This window comes from Telmatherina bonti (assembly GCF_933228915.1).
Source record: "Telmatherina bonti genome assembly, chromosome: 16".
Taxonomy (NCBI): Eukaryota; Metazoa; Chordata; class Actinopteri; order Atheriniformes; family Telmatherinidae; genus Telmatherina; species Telmatherina bonti.
Window position 1 is genome coordinate 20910630 of NC_136614.1, and position 18532 is coordinate 20929161.

The window sequence follows — 18532 nt, forward strand, 5'->3', positions numbered from 1 at the left end:
GAGCTAAGTCGGCAATAGACTGATGCACAAAGATGTTTGTAGTATCTGTTTAATTTCTAATAAATACTGATAACTTTGTTCTCGACAGAGGCTTTTGAAGATTTTGTTACATAACAAAAGTAGGTAATTAAATATTTACTGTGCAGAAATGCTATATTTACATAACTAATGCTAAAACGGAGAAGGCAAAGCAGCTGCGGAGGAAAAATGAAACGCATGAAAACTACTTCAAAGCTTTTGCTTTATACTATCTAGTCTGTTTACTGTTATCTACATCCTACTACTAATCTACTGTGGAAACCTGTAAATTCTTTCAGGAGTGGTTGAGTAGGCAGTACTTTGCTCTACAAATGTAAATTTCATTGTAAAATTAAACTAAAAACATTTAATTCAATGAAGTTGCAGGAAAAGTAAATATATAGAATAGCTGCTAAAAAAAAAAGATAACTAAAGATATTGTTTAAGGCTGTGAGTTTGGAGGTATTGGTCAGTTCCACTGATACAATGTAATAAACAGATTCTGACAGCCAAATAAACATTAGACAAAAAGATCTTTTAACCTTCTCTTTTTCTTTTATCCGTGTTTGTAAAACTGATTAAGGATCTGCTTTGTCTCATCTTTCACTTAACTCTGTGTGTATTATGTCGTCTTTGGGGTCGGTCCCGCTGGATCTGACGGGCCCGGACCCCAAAAGCAAGAGACTGCAGGGACTCTGTGATGAAGCGCTGTGTCGGAGAGACGCAAAGCATCACCAGCAGCTTGGCGTCGCCACCTAGTGGACAAAGTGAAGAGGAACAAGAAAAAGATTGACCATAAGATAAAAGATTAGTTATTTGTCTTTACAGCTTGTTTTCGTGATTCAGTTTCAGTAAGATGAAGACATTGTCATGGGATGAGTTAATAAGTAATGTCTTTGCCAAATGTTTGTTCATCTCACCGATTGCATCCTGTAGCAGGTGGGTAAGTCTGCTGTTTCTGTAGGGGACATGTGGTCTCTGTTCAGCCAGAGCTCCCAGGACATCAGACAGTGCAGATAAACTGCGATTTATACATGACACCTCCCACAAAGCAGCACCCGAAACTCCAGTCATACCTGGTTTAGATACACAACGGTGAGCTGATCTAGTGGCAGAACAAGTATCAGTTGTACTGGGTTTTTACCAAATAAGTAGGAAATAAGAAACTAAAGTTTCATTTGTATAATTAAATTTTTAATGGACAACTTTTAAAAAAAAAATAGCCTATTAAATTTCTAATACAATATAATAAAAAAAAATAGATCATTACAAGCACAAGCTGTATTTGAACAGCATGTTAAAGTCAAGCAACAAGCACATCACATTAGCTTGTTTTGACTGAGATGCTGCTGTTGAGTTTCAAAAAGCATTAAATGTACAAAATTAATACAAAAGTTATAAATCAAATATCAATTACAAAAATACATACAGCAGTTCTTAAAGCCTGAAGACTCTTTTGCCATTTGGAACTCTAATATGGTTCATTTTCCTGTTCAAATCCTCACCAATGCATTCTGCAACACGCAGGCTTTAATGTTCCCGTAATGCCCACACACTCACATCCCTCAAGCACTGAGCTCCTACCAACACACTCGCTCCCCGCCAGGTCCACCAGCTGCAGCTTGGTCTTGAACCGAGTGTCGGAGATGCTGTGTCTGGGTGAGATGCAAGGAGAAAAGGAAGGGGAGGGACATGGTGAAGAGGCAGGGCTGGCAAAAAGCTCGTCGGGTGAGTGGCGGGCGGTGGGGTTGGCACAGCGACAGCGTGGACTCCACCACTCCTTATGGGTGGAGTGCTGCATGTCCTTTTTGGCCCTCCTTAGCTTGCGAGCTAAAAGAAAGAAGGATGAATATGGGACCTGGATAACTGGCGGCAACATGGAGTTCTGAGAACACTTTAATGATCGTGTCTTACCCAGGGCCAAAGCGCTGGGGTTACTGGAGGAAATGGTGAGGGTTACGATGAGGTGAGAGCGGGAGGAGTCTGTGTGGATGAGGGTGGGACAGTGAGCCCTGAGCTTCAGAACATTGTTGATGATTTGCATCATCTCCGAGGCATTATGCACAGGCCTGTAAGACAAAACATAAAAACCCTGAAAAGCTGCCATCAATATTTTAGTGTCTTTTAGCAATGATTAAAGTGGCTGTGTCATTTCTTGTCAGTTGCATTAGTCTTAAAGTCTAACAAACAACAGTCACATTTGACAACAACAAAGTGAATAGAGTTAATTTTACTGCCCTTTCAAACACAGAAGGCTGTCTAATAGATGATTTGATAATCTAATCATTTGACTGAATAACCAGGTTAAGCTACTTGGAACCCTAAATAACCTCAGAGAGCTCCATAATTCTTAGGTCAAGGATAAATGTACCTAATAGTTATTTTTCTAGCCTGCTTTGTACGTAGTAAAGAATGTATGATGAGGTGTGTGTTGATGATATGGCACAACATTTAGCTCTTTACCATTTTAAGTCAATTTGAGGGTCAAGCTTCAACTGCCCACTGTGGATTGAAGTGCATTATTCTACGATGGTTCATCAGTTCAAACACCCTTTTTCTCATATTAGTTTCAAAGAAAAGAATTGATAATGCTAAACAGAAAAATACATAACAAATATATTTTTCTCTGTTAAATGGAATAAATATATAAGGAAACAAACTCACTCTGTTTTTGGGGTCCCTAAGTTTTAAACTTAACCCACATAATCCCCACACAACTTCACCTTCCTTTTTAAAGGTTCAGTGTGTAAGAATTACTGATATCTGGTCTTCTTCTATGTGCCTTTTAAGGTATTATTTATTCCAAATGGTGCTCTAGAACCTACAAACAAAGCTGTTTCTGCAGGGAGAAAGCTCAGATGTTCTCTTCACACACTGTTGTTTTTCCATTCAGAAAAGCCACAGGAGAAATGGAGGCAGATGTTCTGCTGCAAGCAAATGGAAGAAACTGCCAGTGGAGATTAAACTTTTACCATTTGAAGACATTTTAAATCCATGTTGAGAATGTTTTTCCCCCCCCTTTTAGCCTACACATAAAATCTGCATGGTGTCTTTTACTTAGCATTTTTCAGTACGTCTATCGGGCTTTAATTATGTGACACACATTAAACTGCTTTTATGTATGAAATTAGCTATAAATAAACTTGCCTTGTCTTACCACAGAAATGAAAGATCAAACTGGTTTACTCTTGCTTATTGGCTTGTAATAAATGAAAAATTCTCATCAGAAATGATATTGTTCACTTCACTTAGGAATGAAATTTCATCACATTTGTCAAGAAATCCAGATTTTTTTCCATCAGTAGAAAAATTAAACCAAAACATTTATTAAAAATTTGTCTCGATAAGCAAAAGGTTGTAACATCAACCTCTAAGAACAAAAAGCAGACAAATTGAATAATAGTGAGAACTGGGGTTTATCATGTAAATATGAGATTTAAAAAAAAAAGCTTTGACTGGTGTGTTTATGGGACTTTCAGGTGTTATATTTCCTCTGCAGTTTGACATTTTAACACTCTTGTCAGTTCAACACATGACTCAAGACAAGACTCCGCCTTGAAAGAGGGACAACTGTCATCAGACAATGGAAATGAAACTAAGGATAAAATTACCTGTCAACCAGTCAGTTTGGAGTGTGCTGCTCTGAACACTCGGGCTATTTACTGTGAGCTCTTATTTGGCAACAATCTGCTCCAAAGTGTTATTGACTATAACTGAAAATAAAAAAATATGAGCTGAAAGGAGGTGAGCAGGTCACACAACACTATAAATCTGCTCTGTATAGATCTGTAAATTCAAGGCAGCTGAGCCCTTCACTGCCATTTAACTCAGCGCATGTCATATACTCAACAAATAAGTAAAGCTTCGAGAAACTGTGAACAAATAAAAGATTGTACTTTATTTTGGTGTTAAAATTATGTTTTAAATCATAACCCCCGCAGTTGCCTCTGTTCTGAATGTACTCACTCATGTGTGAGGTGGGTGACCTGGCTGGTGCCAGAGGAGGTGGTGATAACATCCCGGCGCTGGCCTGCAGCGTCGCCATGCTCATCCCTGGCGAGCAGGTCATACACCTCGTTGTTGTACACCTCCATCACTGACACCTCCACAGTGTGACTTTCTGACGGCTTCTCTGAGATGAGCCTGCGTGCCACATGGGAACAGATAATCATGATCATGTAAAGAGGGAAAAAATGAATATTCTGTTACAGCTTTAAGTGTGTACTACACACACATTTAAACTAAATCTACAGCAGTGTCCAGGAATTATCCATTCATTGTCGTCCGGTAGGCCATTCCCTCACCGAAAGAGCTCAGCAGCGGCCTTGGGGATAATACCCTGCTGAGATTCCTGCTGCTCTCCCATCATGGTGTGAGTTTTTCCACTGCCCGTCTGCCCATATGCCATGATACACACATTATAGCTGCCATACGGAGAGGAACAGGACGTTAATGCTGTGATGGTCAGTTTGTTGAATAAAAAAAACCATCTGAATGACACTATGCTAGATGTTGCGCTTTTCATTTCACACTTACCCATCCAGAAGAGATGTAAGGAGCGATTTGACATCTTCAAACACGGCATCCTGGGAGTCTTCTGGTCCATGCACCCTAGAAGAAACGCATTTGCCAAAATGAAGAAAATAACTTGCTGCTCCATGAAAGTCAGTGTTTTTGGTGTGAGTGTTTTACCTCTCAAACTCAAACATCTTATGTTGCACAGGAATCCCTGTTCTCATTAAATTTACCCTCACTGTGTCCTATAAAACACAAGACAGAGGTCAAATGTAAGAGCAGTGCAGCAGACTATCAGTGATCAATCAAACTGGTTTGGAGCAGCTGCACAACTTACGTCACTGACTGCTTGGACTACTTCCTCTGATGATACAGACCTGATATAAACAACAACAGTGACTGTCAACTCTTTAAGCAGTTATTACTCTGATTTAATCTTTTTTTTTTGCTGATGGCCCACCCTGATCCACTGGTGAAGGGCTGGATATGGTCAAAAGGTAAAACTAGACGCACCCTGCAGTGAACCCTGATGTTTCCTCTCAGCTCCTGCAACAAGTCAAAGCCAACCATCAGGTATCATTAGTGATTTGTGTTCGTTGGTTACTCCTAAAATGTCCTTTTTTTTTTTTTTTGTTTTCCGGTAAAAACACATCTTCTCACCACCAGAGTGTTGTGAAGTTCCTTTCTCTTCAGCCTCTCTGATCTGCACTTCTCCCTTTCCTCCTCCAGAGAGCGCTCCAGTGCTGCAACACGGGTATGCAAATCTGGACAAGAGAAAGGACTTTATAGACCCAGTGCATCTGCTTTTAGGCTTCATTCAACACTGCTAAGGAGTTGGTGACGAATCGGATGCCGTGCTGTCTAAACAGCTAAACTTGCAGACTGATTTAACTTAAACTGACTTAACGCATCGTGTGCAGCTTTATTGTGCTGTGCATATCTTTGAATTCAGGCCAAGTCTTTTACCCCGGAGCACAAATGTGCAGACGCACAGCATCCCACTTACTTAAAATGCAAGTTGTCCCTAACTGTTACACATAATGGTGAGAAAGAAGGTGAAGTATTTCAAGGGTTTCCTCAAATTTCTCCTCATCAGAATCGGATCAACTGGAAAACTAAGTTGTCTTTGAAGCAGCTTTTAGAATATTTGCTCTTTGCACTCGCACTTATTTTGGCTTAAATGCATGATAATATCCCTTTCAACCAATCACAGGCGAGGGACTGCGCAGGTGACTGGTTAAAGTGCGTAGAACAGGTGACAACTTTCATTTATCACAAAGGGTGAGATGGGTGAAAAGAAGACAGACTGTGTGAAAGGATTACCTTGACTGACATACAAGGAGCACATAAGCTTCGAATCCCTACATAAAGATGCTCACTGTGTAAGAAAGTTACAGCAAGCCTGAAACAAGCTCCTGCTCAACAACTGTGAAGTTGATTGGGTAATATGTAGAAAATGAAGATGGCATTTAATGAAATAATCATTTGAACTTTCAGTTTTACCTTTGACGTCTTATCTAATATTTGCATCAGTGGTCATTTTCCATGTGCTGGTTTTGCAGATTTGTATACATCACAAAGTTTATCTTCAGTCAGATATGCAGTACAATGTTAAATGCTTCACCTCACTGACCTCGTGCTAACACAAACTGTAGGTGGATGTGACCTACTCAGGTTGCTGAAGCTGCCCAAATGTTTGAGCAAAGCAGCACTAAAAATGTCATATTTAGCTTTGCTCTTCAAATAGAACACCTTCTTCTGTTCCAAATTTATAATAAAAACCAAAAAACGCTAAACTGTGTAGCCTTTACAGCAGAAAGCTACAAGCTTAATTAAAGAGAGGCTGCCCTCTCTTTAGAAAGTCAAAGAATTGTTTATTTGAATGCAAAATTACTATTCCCCCTTGAACACAGCATGATTCCTCAGTAAGTTTAAGCATTTTCCTGAAAATCACAAACTTCAAAACAACTAAATCTATAGTTACCTTTCAGTGGATTCACTTTGTACAACGCATACTGTATGGGTGTGATGTCCCATACTATATGTGTTGTACCTCGTTCCTCTCTTTCAGGAAACAGTGGTTATATGCATAATGTTACATTTTGATTATGTCTACCAAAAACTGACCTAAATAGCAGACCCAAGCAGCTCTGTAACACAAGACATCTGATATAAAAAGTTTATATATATATGTATATATGATGCACTGAACACTTCCTGAGTCAAAGTGAAGACTTAATGCAATCTGCTGGTTTTCCTTAGCTAGGCTATTAGTTTTTATGAATTAGCTTGTAAGAATACTGAATGGACCTCAATGAATTGACTTAAACTGATTTGTCTGTAAAACGCTCTCAGGTGACTTTGTAGTGAATTGACCCATATACCTATAAATCTGAAATTTAAATTGAATAAAAAAAACAAACACGCAAACCATACAGTAAACAAGTAAAGATCGGCATCTGAAAACCAAGCTCACGCTCATCAATTTAAATTAGTTCAATTATAACAATACATTTAGTCAATTTCAAAGCATGTTAGACTTTCTAATGAGCATTTATCCCTATCCAGAATTAAAAGAAATATTTCATGCTATAAATTAATCTCTTTGTGGCTCCACTGTGTCTTGCCAGACTCCTTGTTACAGCTTCTACACTATTATTTAGATTTAAATGCTCCTCTTTAGTCCAATCCAGACTGCTGTCAGCAGTAACATGCAGTAAAAAAAACCAACTGTATAGGTTATAGATAGTCACTTTTTTTTTTTTTTTTTTTTTTTTTTTTTACAGAGTTGGAGTAATTTTTGCTGATGGGCAAAGTGTTAGTGCCTTAAGATATTGCTCCTCAAACAGCTTCCTAGTCAAGCCCTGAGTTGAAAGCTTCTGACAGTAAAAGTGGTTCCAATTAACTCCGGCCTCAGTTACAGGAACCTGCGGAAGATGTAAAGATACAACATCCGTGTGCATCACAGCGCCACACATTGAGATACTAACCTTGAAGCTTAACTCCATCATGGCCATTGAGACAAGAGCTAGCTTGTTCAACTTTCTTCAGCAGCTGCTTGCTCTGCCCCTCCAACTCAAAGGCAAAGCTCATATACACTGCAAACACCTCACTCAGGTCCTGCTTCACAGCCTGCCATGATTACACACAGAAAAAACAAATGTGTGGGCTCTTTGTGGGAACAAGAATCTATCTAGACATCCTGAAAACTGCATCTACATACATGCACAGCAGATGCGTACCTGAACTTGAGAGTGGAGCTTGAGAAGACCTAATTGAGTTTTTGTCTTTTTGGGCTGATAATGTTTCACAGCCTTGGTGTCCACTTCTTGGTCCCGACGCAGCTTCCCTAAACACTGAACAGGATAAAACTGAATCTTATTCTGCCATCGGCTGAAATAAGGCCCATTCACATGGACACATATTCAAGGGATCCCAACACAATGTTTAAGGCAGGAATATCCATCTATCACTACCTACAAAAGAAAAAAAAAGTACACCAGAAACATAAATAACACCAAAGATTTATATTGTTCATTGAAATAAATAAATGTAATATCTGATAATAAAACAGTTTAGTAGGAAAAAATTAAACAAAATTCCATGATAGATCACTCCTGTAGTTTCAATCTTGTGGATAATGGATTTAAAAGAAAAACTTCTTACTTCTGCAAGTCTCAAATGAAGAATTGCATTCTCTGTCTCTAGTTCAAGTATCCGCTCTTCTTTACTCTGAAACAACGTTTAATGAAGACACATTAGGGCTTTACAGGCACTACTTTGAGGTCATAAATTGCCCTTTACATTAAGCAATATAAAGTCTACCAATAATCTATTTCTCCATTGCCAACCCCACTCGCTTACCCTCAGTTTGTGCTCCAGCAGATGCACCTGATGGGCAAATATTTGGTCACGGTTTATGAACAGAGGCATTATTTTACCCACTAGAAACAAGAGTCAGTAGAGTGGAGAGTGTCCTTTTCCTCCTCTACTGATAAAGTTGTGTCCGTAATCCGATTAGTAACGATCAACAACTCTCACCAGTCAGCTTACTCGTCAGCAGGTACACGCTGGACTGTTTTCACCCACAGAAAGAGCATAGAAGCATCTCAAATATCTACTTTTCTTGTTTCATTCAAAGAAAAACTTGTCTATTTCGCAAATAAGACACGACTTTAGCGCGCACAGAATATTTAATCATTTAATGCTATGTCAATTATGATACACACGGCTGGCGAGGCTAATTAAACGCTTTGGAGTTGGTAGTAATGACGTCTATGGTAGTAATAATAATGATTAAAGGTGTGCTCAAAATCTTGTCGTTTACAATCTAACACCTGTCTTCTGCCCCCTGGTGGATAGCTTTTGTACTACAGTACATTTCACCGTCATGAACGGTACACATGTGATGTTTTTTGTTTTAGAGGAAGGTCGTATTATATTTTGATAAAGGGCAAAATACTGTCTGAAGATTTTAAAAGTTTTAATTTTCAGAGATTCTTTCTTGGGTCAGGCTTTACAGGGTTATTTTTTGTGGTCATGACACATTTTGCCGAAAGAGGGTGGTAAAGCTCCACAGGAGTCCTGCGTCACAGCCGACAAGTGAACGCATCGAAGAAGAAGAAGAAGAAGAAGCAGAAGAAGAAGACTTCCGCAGAGTCAATCTGTGAACCAGTTGTTCATAACATTGCATGTTGTTTCTGTCTTAAAATGGCTAAATTGAAAGATAAGAGACGAGAAAAAATCAGTATAGCCAATGAGGTGCAGTATTTTCCAACTTTTTTTTGTGCATTTTTTTGCTTGTCTTTGTTCATTTAAACACTGAATGTCGTTCACTTAGTGTCCCGCTTGCATCCTACTGAAGTTATTCATGTCAGCCTTGCTTTATGAAATTTATTAACCTCAGCTTTGCTTTATGTCTCACCTGGAAATACCCCAGATTGACCGTCTGGAGGGGAAAAAGGCGCGTTGCAACGATAGCTTGGAGAGGGCAGAATACAAGAGCAGGAAGGAAAGGCTGTCTGAGAAGGAAGGGTGAGGATAGAGCATGTCTGCATTAGGAACAAATATACAGCATTTTACATTAATATAATGGATTATAAAGAAAAAGTCTCTTTTGTCACTATGCTTCTGTTGATGCTGGTTTTACTCTCTTTAGTTTTGCTGCAGATCTTTTTCATAGTTTGTGCCTCTGGTTGTTACTCTTTAGCTTTTATGGTTAATCTGTATCTGCAACATTTTATGTCTCTTTGTGGTTGCTTTCTGTTTTTAAACAGCAATTTTGGACAATTTCTTGATCAACCCCTGCCTTCTTATGCACCCTGTTTGCAACTCGCTTGCCAACAAAAGTTGTACTGTAAAACTGGAAAGCCTCTCCTAACAGAGCTGAAACCTACCAAATGCCCGTCTTAATTTGCAGCTCAGCCGTAGAGTGAAAACCATAATAACCACACTGGTTTGTTCTTTTCCCCAGACAAGAACTGGAAGATGAAATGGCAATCATGAATGAGAGGGTGCAGAAGCTGGGTAAGATTAGTTTAAAAATGATAAGTATTTAAAATTTATCTTTACTTTTAAAAAATAACTGATAAATATGATTTACTTGTTATTGTCTTAGTCCTTGCACAGACTATTTTATATAATTTCTAACAAAATAAATAATTTGAAATGAGCTCTGGATAATTAGGTGGCTCTTTGTACTGTTTTTTGGACATTTTACAAAAGATGGGGCTAATTTTGAAAATAATCAGCTGACAAATAAAATAAATCAAAAGTTGTCCTAAATGTAATGATTTATGATCATTTATTATGATTTAATCAGAGAATATTGTCATATCTCATGAATAGCAGACAATAAATAATCTATATTTAATATGACCCGAAAGTAAAAGAAAAAGAATAAATAAAGGACATTTGCCAATTTTGTTTTTGTCTTTAGACAAGGAGCTGGAGTCACTTCGAGGCGAGAACAGGAGGAACATGTTGCTGTCAGTCGCTCTTCTAGCTGTCAGCGCTCTCTTCTACTACATCTTTGTCTACAGTATGGATGATGTCTGACACCACACCATGAGTTTTGCTTCAATAAGCTCAGAACTGCATTGTTATGAGGACTTTTTCATGGTTACAAGAGGTTTATCTCACTATCATTTTGTGCCTCCTCCTCGTTTCTTCTCCTCTCAGCCTACTTGCTTGTTATGTAGAAAGTGATCTCAGCAAAACACTTTGAAGGATCCCCCAATTCCTAAAAGAAAAACCCCACGAAAATGAACCAGAGTTGTCTTGCTGGCTCAGTTCGGCCTCCGGGTGGCATCTTTGTCCTTTCAAACTGGGTTTATCCTGTGTACTCAAAACCCATTAAAGTTTCAAAAACTGCATATTTTTGAAACTGACTAATTACACCACAACCTGTGATTTCTACATTTGCTAATGTGAACTGACACAGAAGCTTTCATGTTCGAGTCACACATCAACTGTGAGTGCGCATCTTTGATATGTTCCTCACATTATATGTTGTCTTAGCTTTTAGGTTAATTTTGTGTAAAGATCTAATTACCATTCAACATGGGCCTCATTAACTGGCTGAATGTAGTTATATTTATGCAACCACTGTGTTATCACAAATATCAAAACGCTGCTTCAGGAAATGGTGCCAGACATGTCTGCTTTTCAGTAATGTGTGTAAAAATTTTCATTGTATGACCCAGTTTAATGGAGGCAGGCGTTGCAGAGAACTTGAAGATGTTTTTTCTTTTGTGTTACTATCCATACGGCTGTCTCCAAAGAAGAGTGTGAGAAGTCAAATATGCTCAAATGCTTTGTTTACTATAAAAATGTAAAGTTAAGGTTGATTCCATATTTTTTTTATGAATTTGCTTTCATGAATAAATTAATGCTTCGTATCAAATTATTAACATTGTTTGGGGATGTGTCATTTGTGGTGCACTGCTACTTGAAAACGAACCCGAATGGCTGCTAAAAACCTACAAACCAGTTAATAATACAAGTCAATGAGACAGTGGGCTCATATAATTTCATGTGTGCAGACAGCGAACTGATACAGAAGTTTATTATTCATGTTCCTTGAAACCACCAGGTGACACACATGGTTTGGTTTGTATGGAAGGGGAAGCCAAGCAATTTAAAAAATCTCAGGGTCTCCTTTTTTTTTTTCTGAGAATTTAACATTTCTGCCCCAGTTCTCACTGCTGTGCTTTGAGTCACGTAAAGAGCAAAAGAGTTCAGAACTATTTTAGCCCTTCTCATTTTCCCATTAAGAGTGAAATTGACTCAGTGGGAGAAATTAATGGCCGCAGCTTTTTTTGTATTTTCTAAGAATAAAGCACTCCAGTTGACAGCAGCTAAACTTGGGGTCACAAACTAATTCAGGAGTCAAATTGCTATATAACATCCAGTACAAAGAGAATGGCTCCAGCAGGTGAGCAGGCTGCTGAGCCACCTTGCAGTTCACAGGGCTGACCAATGCACCAAGGCTCTGTGATTCAATTTAGTAAAACATATTTTCTTGTAGAAATGTATCCATTTTTTCCTCTATAAATAATGTTTAAAAACCAACAAATGTCAATAGAGCAACAAACTTAAAGTAAAAGTAATCTTTCAAACTGGTCCATTAATAATCAGGATTTTTACATAGCAAGGTAAGTTGGGTTCAAAATTCAATGTTTTTCTTTAATTTAGTGTTGATCACGGATATTTTGACATACAGTAAATGATACTTTTCTAATATTTAGTTTGGCTTTTTTGAGCAAAACGGTGACCCTGTGATGGAGTGATGATCTGTTCAGGATATACTACAGACTCCTGCCTCCACCTGACCCTGAATAGGATAAATAGCTTTCAAAATATGGGTGGATAGAAGGATAAAATATAATATAAATGCTTGTGTTAGGTTTGCAGTAGCACAAATGCACCCCCCCTACCAGAGATGTTTATTTTTGAGCTAAAATTTGACAACGAGGTAAATGGTTCCTTCTTTCATTTTCTAAACCGCTTAATCCAATTCAGGGTCTTGGGGAAGCTGGAGCCTATCCCAGCTGGCTTTGGGCAAAAGCTCAGCTGGTCCATTGCAGGACCACACAGAGACAAACCACCACTCATGCTCACTTCTAGGGGCAATTTAGAGTAACCAACATAACATGCATCTCTTTGGATGGTGGGAGGAAACCAGAGTACCCAGAGAAAACCCATGCATACATGGGGAGTCAAGGATCGAACCAGTGACCTTCTTGCTATGAGGCCACAGTGCTAACCACTATGCCACCATGGTTTCTTCTTCTGTTCTTTACACTAAATGTAATGCTTATGATTTCTAAACAGAAAATAAAAGTTTGACTTCTATGACCACAGAGCAGTTTTTCACTTAGTTTCATCTTTATCTCTATGAGATTCAGAGAGGTGTAACGTTTTAAGGTTAAACTGAGGAGGGCTCTGCTCTTCTCATTGTCATGAAAGAAAAATGCTGCAAGTGTCAAATTTTTATATTCATTCATTTTTATATTCATTCATTCATCTAAACCACTTAATCCAATTCAGGGTTGCGGGGAAGCTGAAGCCTATCCCAGCTGGCTTTGGGCAACAGGCAGGGTACACCCTGGACAGCTCGCCAGTCCATCGCAGGGCCACACAGAGAGACGAACAACCACTCACGCTCACACTCATTCCTAGGGGCAATTTAAAATGGCCAATTAACCTAACATGCATGTCTTTGGATTGTGGGAGGAAGCCGGAGTACCCGGAGAGAACCCACGCATACACGGGGAGAACATGCAAACTCCACACAGAAAGGCCACTGACCAAACCCCTCCCCAGCCAAGGATTGAACCAGTGACCTTGCGGTGAGGCCACAGTGCTAACCACTGTTCCACCGTGCAGCCCCAAAGTTTTATAAATGCGCTATAATTCGTTTTGATGCAAGGAAATATCTAACTGCCTTAGTCACATTTTGTACTTTTTTTTTTTAACTTGAAGTTACTTTTATCTAATTTCTTATTTTCTAGTATTTTGGGCTGCTGTGCCCTTCATATGACAGGAGCTCTACAGGAATGGTGGTTAAAGAGAGCCCAGGCCAGGATTCAAACCTTAAATGGCTGCATAAGAAAAATAAATACTATCCTGAAAAAAATAAGTCTTCAAGTAAAATAAAAGAGTTGGATCCTTGTGGATACACGTGCAAAATATAAGATGTTCTAATATGAACCTGCAGATTTTGCAGCCAGAGTACCAGGAAGACTTGCAGAGAAGCCAGCCTGTTTACAGACAGATACCCTGGACTGTGATGACTGCCTCAACCTAAGATAATAATTTATTCTTAGTAAGATTCATGGAGATTGAAATCAAAATATTATTACCATTGCTGTGGGCGGCTGGGTTTGCCATACATCAATGCAGTTTACATACAGCATTACTTATAGCTTTTCTGTTGGGGAGGACATTCACATCCCAATGAGAAATTTATCCCTAATAGGATCCAAATTACAACTAAGTTCTCTAATTACAACTGAGCAGGCCATCATTACACGAGATTTCCCATAGAAAGCCAGAATGAAACTCACCGGAGAAGCTGGGAGCAGTAGTTCATGGACAAAACAGGATTTCCTCCTCAATACACAAACTCAACAAGCTGTGCTGCTGTCATTTCAAACTAAAGACTTGTTTCATTGATAGGTGAATTCTAAGGTTTCAAATAATTAAGTCCTGATTTGATTGAGGAAATTAAGATAGATCACGATTCCTACTGCAAAATGTGTTGTGTAGGTCTGCATGACCGAGCCAGTCAAGACAAACTAACACCCGCCTTAACAGCAGAACAGTACACTGGTTTAATCTTACCAGTGTCATTACTGTTAATTAGACATGTTTTTCAATCTATTTATATGTCCAAGTTTTATAGTTTACATGAGAAGATCAGCTGGCTCCAGGGTGGGGTTAGTTGGGGTCTATGCTTGGGTCACATGCGGGTCTCAGGGTCCTCCTAGCCTGCCTCTGACCTATGTTTAGGTGGGGTCACATTGATACGACCACTGTTCTCCAAACAGTCTTCACTCTGTATATTTTGCATGCTGACACAGTCACCGTGTTTTCCTGCAGGTTTATTCTCTGACAGCAGGTAGTTTTCTTTGTGTGTGTTTCTGGCTCTAGCTGAACTACATGATTTATATTTAGCCTGTTCATTTCTGGTGCTCCTGACAGTTGTTGACTTTGTCCTCATGTGGGGGGGTCCATGAGTTGATGCTGGGTTTTGGTACAGGTTTAGCAGATGATCCAGCATGTGTGATTGGCTTGTATTGTTTTCTATGTGGCGTTTTTCTGTCTCCTCCCTGTTCTGTGTCTACTACTACTGTGTCAGGTCCAGTAGTACCATGCAAACTCTGTAGTACAAAGACTTATTCAAAATAAACAAACAAGGAATTCAGATTATCAAGAGGATCATTATATCTATAAAACTTCTCTTAGCAAAGCAGCAGAATAAATCACCCAGACTATCATTCTGCTTGTTTTCATGCTGGACAAGGCATGGTGGAAAAAAAGTTTAACAGTCATTGTCCATTTTTTTATTTTTTTATTATTTTACTACATTTTTTTAGATTTTCTAATAAAAAAAAACAAAACAAAACAAAAAACTTTATAGTATTGTTCTTACTTAACAGGGAGCTTTATTCCTCAAATTTCTTTCCACATTCAATCCAGGAGAAAACATTGCTATTTAAAAATATAGAAATGTGGCACTGAGAAGAAAAAATTGTGATCTTAGTCTTTACATCCTCGCAAGAATAAAGAATTTCAAATATAACAATTTAATCAGAATAATTAGCTATTTGTTGCTTTGGGAGATTTTTCATTGTGGTGGGAATTGTTTGCATGCCCTCCCTCCTACGCAGTGTATTATCACTGATGCAGACCTCGTCACGCCTCCACATGCTCATCCTCACATCCCCAGATAAGACACATGTAAACAGGCCCATTATGCAATACTTCTGTGGGATTTAAAAGATGGTTATTGTCACTGAATAATTTAGAATATTCATGGTTGTGTTATGGTCAGCAGCACTGCCAAAACTGAATAAAGTACTGAAATAAACAAAAAATGGAATCAATTTTACACAGTTTAGCCTTATGTTCGATCAGCTACTGATCTTCTGTATCTGAACATATAGTTACAGACTCTTGCACATTCCTATTTTGACCTCATGTCCACTTTCATATTTCTTGACACAGTGTGCTTGGTAGCCTGAGTTATGAAAGGACATCACTTCATAAATAGGATTGAAAATAGTCCTGTCTGAGCCCAAAATGCCAGATGTCACTTTGGATTCTTTAGTTTCTTGAGTACAAGAAACTCTCAATGCAGCGGAGGTCCAGTGTCTGCAGTCAGGTCACTTATCAAAGTACAATTCAGTTCACTTGAGTCAGATGATATAATATAGATTTATGTCACATGCACTATGCTAAACAGCACTATGTTCAGTGCTGCAATTTTATCCATGATTATATTAGAAATTCACATCTATATTTCTGTCATTAGGGTAAATTAGGCTCTTTTGCACGAGTGTGAGAGCATTTGAAACATTATAAACATATCATTAGCAGTATCATGTATTTGAATAAAAGAGGTGGAAATGAAAGAAAAGGTTTCATCTTTTGTGATCACACTGATATTGCCAAAATTGTCAAATGTGTTTCTTTTTTTTTGTAAGACCCTATGTAGAAGAATCTGAATAGTGTGCAAAAAATTTGCAAAGTAACTGTAGCTATCATAATCAAAGTCAACAAAGATGCTGCATATTCATCAGTGCAGCTGAACGCATGACACATTATTTGGCTGTGTACATGCATTTATTTAAATTAACATCACTCAACAGCATTCTCTTGCATCAGTAACTGGTTTATGAGTTGAAAAATATGTCTCCCTCTCTGTGAGTGACATGTGAAAGCACCTGAAACTGATTTATTTTTCCAATCAGCAGCTTTATAAGCAGCTAATAGTCAGCAGTTAAGTCATTGTGCCCAAATAATCATGTAAGTTATACTCCTGAGAGTCTCAGACTGATCCTGGCTGAATATTCCCTCCGCACTTCATTTCTGCATTAGTCACCACTTCTGCCACTAAAGAGGTGACAAATCTCTCAACAGTTACTCCTAACAAGAAGATGAGAGCAGAGTCAAGTAGGAGGAGGAGAGCAGTGTGATTGGTGTAATTCGTGGCAAGGGATGAAGTTAATTTGTCTCAGAAGTGCTTCAGAAGAGTTGAGCTGCCAGGTTATGAAGGTTGCACTACTCTGTATCATCCTGACTTTAAGGTTCACTGGCTGGGAGGAAGAGGAGATGAATACCAGACGAGCGAAGCAGGTAATGAGGCTGAAGGTAAGGTGAGTGTAAACCAGACGTACCAGACAGGATGTGAAAAGGCTGCAGCCATATTAGGACTCGGCACTTTCTACCTGTGGTTTGATTTGTCTTCTTAACGCTTGTATTGTCAAATTGTCAAATTTATGTCAAATTTACCTGCTTTCCCAGGGGAAAATATTAAATATATTTCATTCAGGAAGATTTTCCTCTTCATTTGGACTAATGTTAGGGATGTATCTTGAGAATGTTAAATTAGTCAATTTGTCAACATTGTGATTGTTTTGACCTTTTATTTCATGTTTGTGTGAAAATCACATTATATGAAACATTTTCTAAATTCTTAGTTAACTTAATCTTCAATTAAAAGCATAACTCACTGTAGGAAACACATCGGAGAAGATTTTAACATTCTAGAAAAAAACTACATTTTAACTATTTGGAAAAATATCCCTTTTTTGTGTGTGCCTTTCAAATTGCCACCAATGTAAATTAATAACTTAATTCAAAGGGTCTTTTTTAGTTACAATATCACAGAAGAAGGTTAAGAAAACATTTGCAATAGGTTAAAGACAGGAACAATCTTCCAAACAACTCCTCTAAGTATCTGTAAAACAGCAACCATGTAAACAGCAGTTCTTAATCTAAGCCTCTTAAAGCTTAAAACACAGACGAATGGTGGAAAAGGATTAAAGAATAATTGGATTAATCTATCAGCCAAACGTAAGGTGTTACATAACTTCAACTGAAAGCAGAGAAAAAGGCCTCAAGGCATGCTGTTCTTCCAAGAGCTCCTCATAACACTTCATTCGTCCCTGGGATTTTTTTTTTCTTCTTTTGGTTGAAATGCAGCTCTCTTTATAATTTCACAACTCAATTTTAACTCTGAGATTATCTGCCAAGAAGATTTTAAAAGATCTGCACAATCTGAAACCAAAATCACAACTACTTTAATAGTTTGACATGCTGTTTCATTTTAAAGTCTGCAAGATGGTCCAAAATTGAGATGGAGACATAAAGAGATCCTTAATTATACAAAAAAAAAAAAAAAAAAATCTGAAGACAGCTTGACACCTCTCAGAACAAAAAAGCTCAGGACATGTAATTTATTTGTTCATTTTCAGTGAAATTAAACCTATTGCGAGACATAAAGCCATCCGAGGGCTCTGAACCGATGATGACAATGCCGTCTCTGTAAAGCCAGCCTTCTTCATGAGTTAAAACACTTACTTTAAATCTCTCATGATGTCCCCACCACATATGGAGAGATATTTATTCACTCCAACACAGCTTAATGGAAGACATGCAACAAGTTTCTATAAGCAATGAAGGGCCTAAGGTTGCTGAAGAAGCAGAATGTGCTCTGACCCTTCTTTATTGTTCAACCTGTTGTCAAGTGAACACCTTGGTATCTGCAGTCCTCTAGCACCTCCTCCTCCTCCTCCTCCCCCAGCATGAATGGAAAAATAGCTTTTTCCTGGTCCTTATAAAATCCACAATCATGTCCTGTGATTTGTTTACATTCCAGATGAGGTGACTTTTTTCCACACCATGCCACAAAGTAGCCAGCCAGTTCCCTGTATTCAGTCTACTGTTCATTTTTGACACGCCTTAAAACAGCAGAGTCCAACAAGCAAGT

General features: G+C 38.4%; 2 protein-coding genes across 2 annotated transcripts; one reads left to right on the forward strand and one right to left on the reverse strand.

The window, feature by feature from the left end:
* Nucleotides 1–621: 621 nt before the first annotated feature.
* kif25 (kinesin family member 25) lies at nucleotides 622–8466 on the reverse strand (the record flags this gene model as incomplete). Its single annotated transcript, XM_079255100.1, has 15 exons — nucleotides 622–773; nucleotides 939–1094; nucleotides 1603–1848; nucleotides 1933–2087; nucleotides 3985–4161; nucleotides 4323–4442; nucleotides 4555–4629; nucleotides 4711–4778; nucleotides 4871–4910; nucleotides 4994–5079; nucleotides 5194–5297; nucleotides 7524–7665; nucleotides 7776–7889; nucleotides 8200–8265; nucleotides 8398–8466. 15 exons carry the CDS (start codon nucleotides 8464–8466, stop codon nucleotides 622–624), a joined length of 1770 nt encoding a protein of 589 aa, XP_079111226.1.
* A 715-nt stretch (nucleotides 8467–9181) lies between these two features.
* Nucleotides 9182–11336, forward strand: ccdc167 (coiled-coil domain containing 167). The gene is made up of 4 exons (XM_079255611.1): nucleotides 9182–9294; nucleotides 9473–9567; nucleotides 10007–10059; nucleotides 10472–11336. The coding sequence occupies exons 1-4, from the start codon at nucleotides 9244–9246 to the stop codon at nucleotides 10588–10590; spliced, it is 318 nt and encodes a 105-aa protein (XP_079111737.1). The 5' UTR covers nucleotides 9182–9243; the 3' UTR covers nucleotides 10591–11336.
* Nucleotides 11337–18532: the final 7196 nt, after the last annotated feature.

What these genes read in the sequence shown, in the direction of transcription:
- ccdc167 (XM_079255611.1), top strand. Translation starts at nt 9,244, where the DNA reads ATGGCTAAATTGAAAGATAAGAGACGAGAAAAAATCAGTATAGCCAAT. An exon ending in AGGCTGTCTGAGAAGGAAGG is followed by an intron (nt 9,568 to 10,006) that starts GTGAGGATAGAG and finishes TCTTTTCCCCAG; the next exon opens with ACAAGAACTGGAAGATGAAA. An exon ending in TGAGAGGGTGCAGAAGCTGG is followed by an intron (nt 10,060 to 10,471) that starts GTAAGATTAGTT and finishes TTTTGTCTTTAG; the next exon opens with ACAAGGAGCTGGAGTCACTT.